The following is a 14,188-nucleotide window of genomic DNA, read 5'->3' as shown; positions in this document are numbered from 1 at the left end:
ACTGGCTTATTATTCTAGCGGAGTGTGTGATCTGCGGCGGGGCATATGTTTCACGGGGGCTGCATCTTATTCTTCCCACCGAGCTGTCTCCTCAGGACCTCCCTCTCTCTGGGGAGGTAATTGGCTGTCGCTGACCTCCTTAGTACTCCTAACCTTTCCGTTATGGAGGCGGTATGATATTGCATTGTGATGGTAGCGAAACCCGAACCCCGATGTTTACTGTATTGGTCCCGCGGTGTTTTTTTTATTTTGTCTTAGCTGTCAGGGCCGGTCAGATTATTTAGCTTATTGCAACCCGTAGCCCCCCCTTCGGATACTTGGCAGCAGCCCATCTGGGCCGTCAACCTTTTGGAGATTCACCACGTTTTCTGTTTGTGTTCGAGCATCTCCTCCACCCGCGGCTTCACAGCTAAGGCTATTTTAAGCTAACATTACAAACGTTGTCAAGTGTCACTGACCAAATACTTCCCATGTATGCCTGATGGTGTCACTGCTTTTAAGTAATACAACCATGAGAGGGCAGAGCAGAGTCCCCACTCAGGCAATAACAAACACGGTGCAAGCCAGGAGTTGTTGACAATGGACGTTCTAAGAAAGAGGTGCAGCAGACAGCAGGATCTTTATGGTCGGCAAACTCATGTCCACTTGTGGACCGAGAAGTCTTTTCCCTGATTCTACCAACGCCATGTTGTCTTGTTTGAAAAGGTCAGCTTCCCTTTCGCCGGCCGCACTGAAGCATGCATTGGAACTTCGACTTCCTATTGCATCAACTCAGGAGTGTTCAAAGATCCGAGCCGTCCCTCAGTGGATTTTTTTGCTTTGCGATTCGAGCCGAGATCTGAATTAAAAGCAAGCGGGATGAGCGTTCGACACCGATGCAGCCGCCGCTGTCCGTGACGTGGCATTTTAAGACTCAGTGGTCGCCCGCCACTAAGTATCCAAGAGACAATTATGGATAATCATGAGCGAGGTGTGTGCGTGTTGTGGACTTGTTGCTGTTGGTGAGATACCATGACAGAGAGCATCATCTGTGAGAAAGACTTGTTCGGGGATGGCTCGATCGTTTTAAAAAGAGGAGCAGCATTCACTCCATAGCAAAATGAAGTTTAGTGTTACATTTAGCAATAAATTGTAGCATTAAGTGTGCAGCCAGAAAGGTAGGTTGTTGTTTTTCCTTAAAAAATTTGCTGCTTCACATTTCATAAAGAGGCAAATCACAACCAGGCTTGACAGGATACTCCTCCGCCGCTGCAAATCTTTTTCCGTATTTCTCAAAAATGTTGCCGCCGAACTCCCCCGATCTCCCTCCTCCCACCATCCCTTGAACTTTCCTTTCCCTCTCGCTCCTTCGCAGTCACTATTTTTTTTCTTTTCTCCCGTGTCTCGTGTCTCCCCTCCCTCTTCCCTTTCAATTACACTTGACTGCAATCCCACTCTCACTGTCTCCAGAGTCTTGTTCATGCGTGCTGGGATCATCCAACCAGGACTGGATGCATGATATGCATCTACCATGGCTTCCAAACGGATGAAAGGATGCCTGCAATATCATCTCATCTTGATTTTCTTTTATATATATCTAAAGGAGCAGGGGGACGAGGTAATCTTTAATCATGGGGGGCGCGATCGGATCCCGTTCTTCGACCGTCCCCAAGTCACGCGCGTCATGCGCACGCACCCTTGTCCTTAAGTCTCTATCGCCATGACAACGGCACACCTCCGGCGTCCTTGTAATCAACATTGAAAAAATGGGAATGGGAGCGACGCCGTAAACAAACACACGGGAGGGGAAATTAAAATTCAACAGAAGTGTCTCGTCCCCGCGGGGAGACGCATTAATTGACGCCTTCGATCGAAGAGGAAGAAGTAAAAGAGACGCAGAGAGTAAGAAGCGTCTCTTTCACATTTATCGAATTACAGCGCAAGTCCTAAATATAGACTCAAACCTGACTTATGTCAGACCACTAGGATTTCCCACACATCCCAGAATGAACATCTCAGTTACACACTGAATGTTTGTGTCTGCAATGCAGCCCTTAAAAAAGGAAATGGCTATCATAAAAAAAAAAAAAAAAAAAAAAATGCCCAGTACTTTCTCTCTTGATTGGCGCTCAAACACCATTTCTTTCCCCTCGTCCTTTTCTGTTTTTTTTTCCTTTTTGAAAGTAAGAGGTGTGAATAAGTGAATGTGCATCTTGAGATTGGTGGGGGGCAAGTGAGTTCTCACGCACGGGAATAGATCAATGTAAATCGTAAAATACATGCAGATTTCTAGCTTATCCAAAACCTAATTTTTGGCAGCACCAACGCTTTCAGTTTGGGATGGACGTCACTGCCGTGGCAACCACACAAACAAACAAACAAAAAGATGTCTTCCAGTGTGGCTACAGCTAGGTGGGCACCCTCTCTTTCTTTAGGAACAGGCTTTAAACCTTTCTTTTTGACAAAGCTCATAGTTAGCACGAGGCCAGGGAGACGCTGCCTCTGCTGAGGAATACCCAATGATGCACAGCTCTCGTTCCTATCCCCCCAAAATCCATGTATCATATTAACGTCATATCTCGTGTTGCAGGTTCCCAGGGGGCAGGGCTTCCCCTGCAAACATCTTGCAAGGCATCCACCATTATTATTTCTTGTGCGGTATCTATTATTGGCAATAGATCATTTGTGCCTGTCCCTCCGAACCCTCATCTCTCTCGTTTTCCCCAGCCGGTTGAGGCAGAATGCCACCAACATTAAGCTGGGATCTGTCCAAGGTTCCTGTTATTGCTTGCTTCTGGGGGTTCCTAGGGATTCTGTAGATCATCCTATAGATCAGTAGTGCGGTACTGCTCTAAATGGAAGGCGTCATCAGAAACCTCAGTTGTGATTTGGCGCCATATAAATAAGATCTACCTCGGTTCGATTACAGTAATGACTCTGGAGGGCTGATGGTTGGGCGGAGGGGTGTGTGGTCACGCTAATCAGGTCCAAGCGCCTTCTGGTCCTTCTGACACCTGCCTTCTCTCAGACCAACATGCAGGAAGTGCACAACGGGACGACAGTAAAAGCAATTAAACCGCAAGAGAGCAATTAGACGACAATTATTGGATGAAGGGTGAAAATGGTGGCGGAGTGTGATCCAATGCTAATCCTATCTGAATGAGGTTTTAGCGAGCTCAGACCAAAATATTTTCTTGGCTTCTTTATTTATTTTTTTAAATGATCACTTTCCGAAATGGAGCGCTTCACATATTTTTCTCATTGTTGTGAGTTAAATTGTCAGAAAGCGCGAACGGCACATTTTCCGATTGTCGATTCTTAAATTGCTGTTGAGACAAAAGGGATGGAGCGGGGAAGAAAACAACAAAAAAAAAGAAGAGTGGAGTGTGTAATGGGCGACGGGCTGTCTTACCTTAGCCAGCTGTGAGTTTACCCATTTTGTGAAAGTCTTCTTCTGGACGTCTTCTCTTTCATCTGCCGGACAAAGGAAAAGCACAGATGCACGGTCAGGGAATAGGAAGGTGGACGTGTGTGAAGCTGTCTGATATCTGGGAGGCTTCCGTCTCACATGCACGTGCATGGGAAGAAATACGAAAGGTGCTTTGCATGACGGGAGGCTCCTCTGATCTTCTCCGCGCTAATTGCCTTCTCATCGCATGCGTTTACCATCGTCAGAGTGAGGCGGCACACATTCCCAAGCTCCTGCTCTCACACACCACCACACACACACACACACACACACACACACACACACACAGTTTGCCATCATAGCCGAGTACTTGTTTGCTCCACATGGGCAAAGTCAGATCTGGTTCTTCGGATTACAGGTTCCTGTCGGAAAACGGTGAGTCACCCGGCCAACTTTCTGCCGGTAGGTCTGAGTTAGAAGATTCATTTGAGATTCATTTGCTTCCTCCTCACAGCCAGAAGCTCCCTGGTTGGATTCTGACAGGGGGCTTTCCTATGTGGAGTCTCATGTTCTCCACATGTTCTTCCTCAGAGTTCTCCAGGTCCCTCCCACAGTTCAAAAACATGCAGGAAGTGAATACTTGCATGTCTCTAAATGACTGTTTGAATGAAGGTGTGAATGGCTGCACATCTCCATATGATCCATGAACGAGAGGGTGAATCCCACCTCTAGACCTGTATAAGTGGAATAGATAATGAATCTATGAATGAATGAATGGTTGGAATGAATGAATGGTTGAATGAGAAAGTGGCGGGTTGTATGTCTCTATACGACAGGCGTTGAGAGAATGAATGGATGCGTATCTACATGACGTGTGAATTAGAAGGTGAGTCCTGCCTGAGATCCCGACTGCTGGATAAGAGGCATAGAAAATGAATGAATGAATGATTGTCACTTCCGAGTGAGTTGAGTCACTTCTACATGGAAGCAAGTCTCAGCATATTTATTCATTCATTTTCATGCCAAATCAGTGGTCTCCCAGTTAAAGCCTCCCGTCTAAGGGTGTCTTTCTGTCTCCTGCTGAGATCTCCTTGTGGACCGAGACGGCGAAGTGAAATTCAACCGTTAATTGAGAGTGAGGCGCTCACGGTTTCCTGCAAAGTCCATTTCCTAGATATCCTACCTGGAAAGTGTATGAAGAAATACTGTATTGCATGTGTGTGTGTGTCTGTTGTTCGCTTTCCAAGGGATGCAATGAGCCCAAGGTTGCAGGATTTATGTAATCTTGCAAATTATGTGATACGGAAACCAACGCTTCCCAGGCTTTTCTCGGGTGGAGCTCAGATAATCCTGATCACTTTACCCACAAAACAGGGCGGATCAATGAGCGCAGGAAACAAATCGATATGGACGAGAACATGGCATGAATTGTGTCATCCGCCCCGGTGTGTGTCACAATGGAAATGCCAGTGTGATGACTTATAACAACCGCCCCCCCCTCAAACGACGCTGCCGCCTCCCTCATTTGGCTGGAAATGGGGTCACCTCCCATTATTACGAGTAATAAATTACACTCTCATGCTGAAACAGAACATCAGGTTAAATATTATGCCAGCGCAGCTAACAGTACACTTTTGGTGTGTGTGTGTGTGTGTGTGTGTGTGAGTGTGTGTGTGTTGACACTGGACAGCCACTGACTAATGAAGCCGATAATGAAACTTCTCCTTTAATTAAAAGGTCCCGCGTTGAGCGGCACAATGTGGCGAGACGGCAGCCACGCGCAAAAAACAACACACACAAAAAACAACACACACACACACGTACACACACACACACACTATGTCGGGGCTAATGGCGACCTGAGCACTGAGCCATGAATGAAATAGAACACTGGCAGACAGTCTCATCTAAAGTAAGTACTCCGTCTGTATGTATGTGTGTGTGTGTGTGTGTGTGTGTGTGTGTTTGTGTCTGTCGGTGTGTGTGTACCTGTTGTTCTGTCCTCATGGAGACATCCACAAACCTTCTTAACACCTGCAAAGCTCAGGTCATGAGTGTGAAGCTCTGGCTTGTACATGCTCTTGATGTTCAATATCGGTTTTATAATTATTTATAATAAACGATACAAAGTTACTGGTGAATAAAAGTTACTGTACTGCCTCCACAGGTAGCTGCTACAGCTTAGCCGCTTCCACAACACCTTTGGTTTGCCCGCTGTGCTTTCCTCAAACACCCAATCATAATTGTTTTATTAAACAAGGTTTGATTTGGCGACCAGCTTCTCGACTGTCATCCTTTTCCTTTTTTAACGTCAATTCAAGTTAGCGGCATCTTGGCTGTTTATTTCTGAGGTTTTGGAAGAAGTGCATGTGCTCGACGTAACCTCTCCTTTCGCAACGCCGAGACATCTCGGAAACAGAGTGCTCCCTTTTGCCCTCAACTGAATGTTCCGTTGATGTATGGACAGTAAGTCCAACCCCGTCCGACAATTTAAAAATAGTGGGTCACAAGAAAACAGTAGACCAGGGTCTGCGATATTTTTCAAAAATAGCACTCTGCAAGAAGTATCTTGTAACAGATGTGGTTTATGATTTCCACCAATCACCAAGAAGCTATGAGTTCCTAAGGAACCGCAAAAAGACCCTGCCTTGGAGCCGCAGCTAAGAGCTGAGGTCCAGGTTGCCTGTTCTCTGCTGCACCAACAAACAGAAGTTCCTAAGAAAAAAGTTCCTAAGGTTAGAAAGTGGATAATGGTGAGCAAATAGCCAGCAGACACATGACCAGCAAAGACAGAAAACAGTTATCTGTTCCTAATATCGCTGAAATGTGTTTAACAAACGCCTGCACGCCGGGTTGGACAACAACTAACTTTTAAAAGAAAGTTGAGTCTCTGATCAGTTCCAAAAACCCTCATCCATCTTCCCAGAAGCCAAATAAAAACCCCCCGTGCGAATACTGAAACATTTGTGGAGGTTTTTCATTCCTTCATCGGTATGTGGTCGACCGGTGCGCCTGTGGCCGCGTCCCTTAAAAGCACAAACATGGATGCACGTGTGTGTGTGTGGGTTCGTATATGTGTGTGTCCTGTCAGGCCAAATTAGTGTGTGTGGGAGAATTCCCAGAGGTGCTGGTGGGGTCTCAGGAAGCGGTCAGAGAGGGAGAGAGGGCCAATCAATACCCCATCTAAACCACTGCTCCGTTAGGGAAACTTGCACCATGCACACACACTCACACACACACTCACACACACATTATGCAAGGACACACATCCATATATTAATGTTGCAGCATGCACATGGCTACACAGGTTGCATTAAAGATTTCCTGACAGTCGTGGCTAATCTTGGTTTGAGGGATAAAAAAAGTGGAAAAAAAAGAGTGTAAATAAAAAGGATGAGGGAGTGATGGGAATTAATTAAAATAAAGAGATGCCGTTGAGTCCGGAACGTGTTTTCCATCAGGTTCCGCTAAACTAAAAGCGCTTGTTTACACAGAGGAGCCATCCAGGTGCGGCGATACACTGAACTAACATCCAGTCAGCGGTGGAAGGCAGGACATCCTCCAGGGATTCTCTGCACCACACGGGGTCGGGGGCGGGATGGACGGCTCACGCCAAATGAATGACCAAGTGGAAACTTGAAAAGTCATCCATCCATCCATGAGCTCAGTTGTTGGGGCTACGTGCCCCTGGCGGGGTCACCCGAGGCAAACAGCTCAAGGCCTACCACATCTGAATTGTTGTATGTCTCTATATGTGGCCCTGTGATGGACCGGTCCAGACAAACCCCATCTTGCCCAATGATGGCTGGGATCAGCTCTACTGCGATGACTGAGTGCAGGATAAGCGATATTGATAATGAATGAATGAATGTCCCGTATCAAAACGTGCGTCAGGAGCAGAGCCAGTCCCCTGATCATGCATACATTGGGAAAGTCCGTATTCTGAGGAAGATCTGGGATGTTAATGCTGACCGGGCAACCAAACCAAGCACAGACACAAACGGGAAGCTCGCTGTGCTCGGAGGCTACGAACGATTCTTAAGCAGTGAGTCAATCCCGATTGATCATGTATTACATCCCTTTGAAAACGAATCCATACGTTCCGCCAAATTTCCGATCCCCTGGTTTCCCCTGTTTGTGCGTCTCCGACATGTTTACCTATGGTCTGCTAATTAAATTGGACGGTCCGTGCCGTCCGCGGAGGCGGTGGTTGATCCGCCGTCAAAAACACGACCTTCGCTCTCCTGCAAGTTCAGGAGGCGGGAGACATGGATCGGAGTTCATCAGAAGTCAGCACAGACTATTTTGGGTGAAATTCAATCGAGGCTGTTCAGAAGCAGAATCAAATGCTCGGGCCTGTAAAACAATTTTTAATTCCCCGTGGAGAGCATAGCGAAACCCGGGACAGATGAGGTGCTGCAGGTGAATCCCCGTGGGAACCCACAAAGAAACCCACTGGTGCTTTCCGCAAGGCGGTCCAGAATCGGACAGATGATTGAGAAACACGCTCGGCTAAGACAAAAAAGTGACAGGGCGCCCGGCTACCGATGGGTCGTTGAAATGTCAGTGCGAGGATTCGAACCGAACACCGACTGACTGACAGACGGACTGATCGGCCCGAATTGCCGCCCTTCGCCTCCGCGGAGGAGGGAGGTCGGTGCTGCCCGAAACGAGGACGGCTGAAGTGAAGCCAAACGGACATCTGGTGAAAAACAGTCAACTGACCCTGGAACTCACCCAAGAGGACGAGTCAGGTGAGGTCAGAGAAAATAAATGTTTTTTCGGAATCGGGTCGTAACTTGCGAACAGAAATGTAGCGAGCTCGGGCGGACAGCGCCTGACAAAGCCTGAGCCATCCATCAGGCAGTGAAGCGCTTCCCCTATCCGTCTCTGGCCTGGTTGTCAGCGGTTTCCTGCCGTCGATGCATCGAAATCATTTGAATCATTGCATTGATTTTGAAAGAGACAAAGAAAAGCATTTAACAAGCATAGATTTGTCATCCCAGTGTCTCCAAATAGACCTCTTTGCAGGTGAAAACACTTCAATGTAGTTTATTTCTGAGACAACAACTTTGCGTTTAGAACTGTGAGCCTATACCGTGTCGACTGCTTCATTCATCTATTCATTCATTCATTATCTATAACATTTATCGTACACTCCCAGTGCTGGAGGCATCCCAGCTGTGGATGGGACAGGGTTCACCCTCGACCCCACCGGTAGTCGATTGCAGGGCCACATATAGACATATAGACCAACACTAACCCTCTCATTCACAGATCGGAGACAAACAATAATTCATTCACACATCATATACAGAAAACCATTCATATCATTTTGAGACATGCAACCATTCATTCTTTCAGTCACTCAATGGGTGCACAGGACTGTCTCAGAAAATAAGAATATTTTGATAAAGTTCTTTATCTTCTGTAATGCAGCTAAAAAAACAATATTCTAATATTTTGAGATAGGGTTTTTGAGATGTAAGCCATAATCAGCAATATTAAAATAATAAAAGGCTTGCAATGTTTCAGTTGATTTGTAATGAATCCAGAAATGGTTATGAATAATATGATAGTTTTGTTTTTGTAGAACTTTATCACAATATTCTAATTTTCTGAGACAGTCCTGTATAGACAGACATACAAAAATTCAATCTCTTATTTAAAAACATAATATACAGACATACAACCATTCAGCCTCTCATTGATAAATCCTAGAGACATACTCCTCATCATTTAACAACTCTGATTCACTCATTCACTCGACAGTTACATATTGAGACATACAACTATTCACCCATTCACTCAGTAGTTGTATAAAGACATACAATATCCTCACCCTTATTCAAATGTGACATAGAGAGACATATGGCCATTCACCCCCTCCCCCCTCATTGAAACAGAAACAGAGAAAATAAATGTCATTCATTCATTCAATGGCTGCATATAGATGCAACCATTCAGCCTCTCATTCACACTAGTGGACAATTTAGGGTCTCCAATGACCCTCCTGCATGTGTTTGGATTGTAGGAGGAACAAGGAGAACCTGGAGGAACTCCATGCAGACACAAGGAGGACATGCAAGTAGAGATGAAGAACACCACGTCTGACTGTCACCTTAGAGTCACTGTGTTGCTCCTGTCAGATTCCTGCAATGCTTAGCACATTGTGGGTGGAGCCTTTGTGGACTTCCATGAGTTCTGCTCCTGAGTTTCCCCAAAAGTAAAAAAAAAAAATCCACAGGCAGATCAAATTCTGTCCTTGCTCTTGGAGCCAGAACAGAGTTCTCACTTCTTGCTTAGCTTCCATACTGCCTTGAACAAACTAGACCCGAATCTAATACTTGATGAGAGGCGGAGAAGCATAACTGGAATCGTAGACGACAAAACACGAACAATCCGTGATATATCGGCAATTAATCACCAACCTGCAGAATCCTCGCCCACGCCGCGGTTTAATGTTTGAAAAATTCCACTTGGATCATTTGGCCCGATGCATGGAGTCTCCAGAGGAGAAGCTTGGAGCCTGATGATCCTCGTGGATCTTCTCTCTCTCTCTCCGATCATTCATATAAAATGTCACTCCAGCTGCTCTGGTGACACAGCTGCTGCAGTTAACCTGTAACCCACCATTATTTCTTTCCGTTTTGAGGGAAGAACGTCGCCGTCGTAAAATGACAATTTTTATCTCTGGCGTGGCAGCCTGGTAATGACCGCCGGCCCACCAGACGGATTTATGAGCCCAGATCATATTTCAAACTCATTCCGGGCTACTGATAATATGCAAATGAGAGTGGCCGTGTTGCGGATGCGGCGGCCGCCGCTCTGCTAGCCGCTTGGAAATATTTGGCTCTTCAATGAAAACACTCTTGTGGAGATCTTGATTAAATACTTCAATTCCAGCTCATAGTTGGATGTTCGGAATTATCATACTTTGCTATTGGCTACTACAAACAGTGTAACCGGGGCTCAATTAATATACCTAATGATAAGAGTCTCACAGACACAAGATCCACTTTCGGAAAGAAAAGTTTTAAGAATTGTCCAAGTTTGGGTTGGACAACCTTTTAATTTTGCGTTCCCACAGGCAGTGAAGGACCACAATTGGAAAGGTGAGACACGTGTTTGCAGCGTGCATTGTTTTATCTTCTCCCAGAACTGCTTTACCGTGAGAAGAACTCCGTTAGCCGTTTGCTAATTCCGCATTTATTCTGACCAAAATTTTGATGTTCCTCTGCCAGCCGTGGAAACCCGTCCGAGGCACAGTGGGCCAGAAGACCTGGCGCTCCATTTCTAGCTGCTTCCATTAAATCACAAGAAAACATCTAACTAGCGACCAGGATAGGTTTTAAAGATGGCACGTCACCGTCCACAAGAAGTATTCGGTAATGGGCGCTTCTGAGTTGCACCAATCACCAATCCCTCAAAAGGTTTGAGGCTAAGGATACTTTTTTAACCCATAATATCACAGCAACGTATCATCCAGACCAGTGGGAGACACAGAGCTCAGTTTTTCAGTCATCTAATTTGACCAAACTGAGTCAAAACAAGGAAGAAAAGGGGCTTCTGAAAGGGACAAATGGCAAAATATGTTGAAATGATTCATCAGAAAATGTTCCCGGCCCCATATGGGGCGCCATACTTTTCAAAACAATCCCACCCATTGTTCCCCCGTATCTACTGTTCTCTTTTTCCTGGAGGAAAAAAGGTTTGGCCCCCCTACCTCTCCGACCCCCCCGCAGGGAGGGAAGTTGCTCTGCAGTCAGAGCTTCAAGTTAACTAGACGGTGGGACAGCAGGGGACGGACATCCAAATCTGTAGCTGAGCTCGCATCACCCAGAAACCTCAGCACTTGACAAACAGAAAAGCGACAAAGGAGGAAGAAAAGACATGCACGCACGCATGCACGCTCAGGTTTCATGCTGAGCACGCCCACAGCACATGCGCCCATATCAAAGCAGCATTCTGTCTATTAGGTGTCTGGCGGAGTGGGGTGGGCGAAGGGGCTGGATGTAGCCGGGGAAGGGGTTCCAGCCATCACTTTCCCATCTAATGACGGGCGAAGGCGGGAGGTTGTTTTGGTACGTCCTCAAACTCACGGCCCAGAACCGCAGGCGGAGGAAGATGGACCCGAGAGCCGAGCATCGGGGGGGGGGGGGGGGGGGGGGGGGTGCTTCGGGAATATGGACGCAAGTTTTTTGTTTGAATGGGTGACGTGCAGGCCGGTCTAACGAGTAAAGATTTCACATAAGAAGACGCTTTCAGACAGAAAAGCTCTGAGAGGAGTCCAAGCTTATATTTGGTTCCAGAAGGTAGCCTCCTCTGAGGGAACCTCCTAGTTCTGCATTCCTACAGCCATTCAGGGATGTACACTTGAAGTTCGCCAAAACCACCACACAAGAACAAGAGGAAGACGACACGGACAACATGGAGGTGGAAGCTGCCGCGGCGTTCATGGAATAGTAACCATGGACCACCAGACAGTTGAAGTGTTTTTATCTTCTCCCTGCACTGATTTCTTGTGTGAAGAACCCTGTTAGCCGTTAGCTAACTCTGCACTTATTCTGGCCCAAAATGCTGATATTCCTCTGCAAGCCCTGGAAACCTCTGAGGTGAAGCAAGACAGAAGAGTTTTGGACCTCTACTTTGCTCCATGGGAGATAACATTTGGAGTGGCTTACGAGATCCACCGAGCACCTTCAGTATGACTTCCTGTGGAACCGTAAAAAGATTCATCCTTGAAGAAGAGGCTACCATGGATCTCAGAACGGAAGTCCATAGCTCCCGGTTCCTCTGCTGTCTGAATGCACCGAGAAACGGACCAGCTCCTGAGAAGGTTCTAAGAGCTGGAAAAAGTTCCTACGGTATGAAAGTGGTACCGATTTTAAAAACAGCAAATACAAAATTGAAAGCTTCCTCTTTAATTCTTCAGAGTAGAAGGTCTGCTGAGGTGCTGAACAGAAACTCCACCAGCAAAGAATGTGAACTTCTATATCTTTTATTCAATCCCCTCCAAAATATTTTTTATTAATATCTTTTTAAACTATAAATATGTCAAATACATATATCTATTTTATACGTTGATGTTTCAATATATATAAGGTATCATTTTTTGTCCTGTTTGGTTTTGTTGTATTTTATTTATTTGTTTTGTTTAAAAGTGCTGCTTAATGGCCTTCGCTTTTAAAGCGGAAATTTCCTGAGGAAGCAAATGCAACGCAACATCTGTCACAATTGTCTCCCGCGGCAGATGCAAGAGGCAGCTTAACGAAAGCCCGACAACAAGAAAAGCTTAAGGTCTCGGTTCATCAAATTTGCCCCAAAAATAAATGAAAAATCTGAAGTCCTGGAAAGATAAAATTGTTATGTAAGTTGGCGGACTTACATAAACAAAGCACGGGCGCGGGAAAGACGCCGCTCGTCTAAGAATGTTTGATCTCCCCGATAGAAGGCGCCCATTAGGGTTGTCAGGGTTTCACTGCTTCTTCCCTGCTGGTTCTGCTAATATGTCTGAAGCTAACCGCTGCAAGGTACACTAGGCCGCCACCGCCGAAGCTGCCACCGGAACAAACCCTAGGGCTCCGACTCTGGAGGGTGGCGGAGATATTCATTTTAACTCAACATTAAAAAGTTCATGGGGGGGGTTGAAGAATCGCGGCTTCTCTTTGTGTTTACTTTTTGTTTGTTAGATTAAAAAAAGCATACATGAGAATCACTTTCACAAGGAATATGTATTTATTATTTGTATCGTGAACATTGTCATTTGGGCTCAGTGTTCAAACATGGCCGTGCTTACTTTCCTCATTCATAAAACCGAGAAGCCAGTCTATTGAGAATGTTCATTCGGTCATTATCTATACAATGCATACTGCAGTCAGGGTCAAATAAGGCTGAGGCCTTCCTAACTATCATCACGTGAGAGGTGAAATCCTCCAAAAAGCGAGATACGGCCATTGACTGATTCACTCGGTAGTCATGTAGAGAAATACAGCCTTTAACCCTCTCATTCATAAAATATTCACTCATTTATTCACATGTCCAGTAGAGACATGCAAACATTTGCTCATTCATCCACTTCATAGGCATACAAACATTCACCCATTCATTCACATCATAGAGACATATCCATTCGCTTACTCATTCCCACGAAATATAGACACACCAGTATTCACCCTCTCATTCACACATCATATGGAGATATGCAACCATTCATTCACATGTCATATATACAGGACTGTCTCCGAAAAGTAGAATATTGTGTTAAAGTTCTTTATCTTCTGTAATGCAATTACAAAAAAAAAAATCATAAATTGTGGATTCATTACTAATCAACTGAAATATTGCAAGCATTTCATTATTTTAATATTGTTGATTATTGCTTGCATATTAAGAAAACTCAAAAATCCTATCTCAAAATGTTAGAATATCATAAAAAAGTAATTTTGTTGTTTTTAATTGCATTACAGAAGATAAAGAACTATTACAATACAACTATTCACTCATTCATGTCATATAGACATACAACCTTTCATTCATTCATTCACAACCCATATAGAGACACTGGTATTAATCCTTTCATTCAAACATCGTTCATCACTCATTCATTCACATCACAGATTATATGAGCGATGGCCTTTTCCAACCCTCCTCAATGTGTTATCTTAAAATTGTTAGGAAGTACTTTTCTTCCAGCGCTTTGTTTAATTAGTTGATATTTTGGCAGATTTTCCAAACACTAATTTGGTTTCCTCATTTTTTTCTTTTTCTACCCCTCAGTAAATAATAAGGTTGATATCA

General features: G+C 45.1%; 1 protein-coding gene across 13 annotated transcripts in view; it reads right to left on the bottom strand.

The window, feature by feature from the left end:
- dmd (dystrophin) overlaps positions 1-14,188 on the bottom strand; it is a 356,433-nt gene that overhangs the window by 239,032 nt on the left and 103,213 nt on the right. For all 13 annotated transcript variants that reach the window (XM_086147909.1, XM_086147907.1, XM_086147902.1 and 10 more), the window contains exon 2: positions 3,392-3,453. In XM_086147909.1, coding sequence (XP_086004035.1) covers positions 3,392-3,453 — 62 coding nt within the window. The remainder of the gene's footprint in view (positions 1-3,391; positions 3,454-14,188) is intronic.

The sequence above is a fragment of the Fistularia commersonii genome, chromosome 6, assembly GCF_037954325.1.
Source record: "Fistularia commersonii isolate RoL2024-O1a breed Wild chromosome 6, RoL_Fcom_v1.0, whole genome shotgun sequence".
Lineage (NCBI taxonomy): Eukaryota > Metazoa > Chordata > Actinopteri > Syngnathiformes > Fistulariidae > Fistularia > Fistularia commersonii.
Note: the sequence above shows the minus strand (reverse complement) of the source record. Positions and strands in the feature narration are given on the sequence as shown.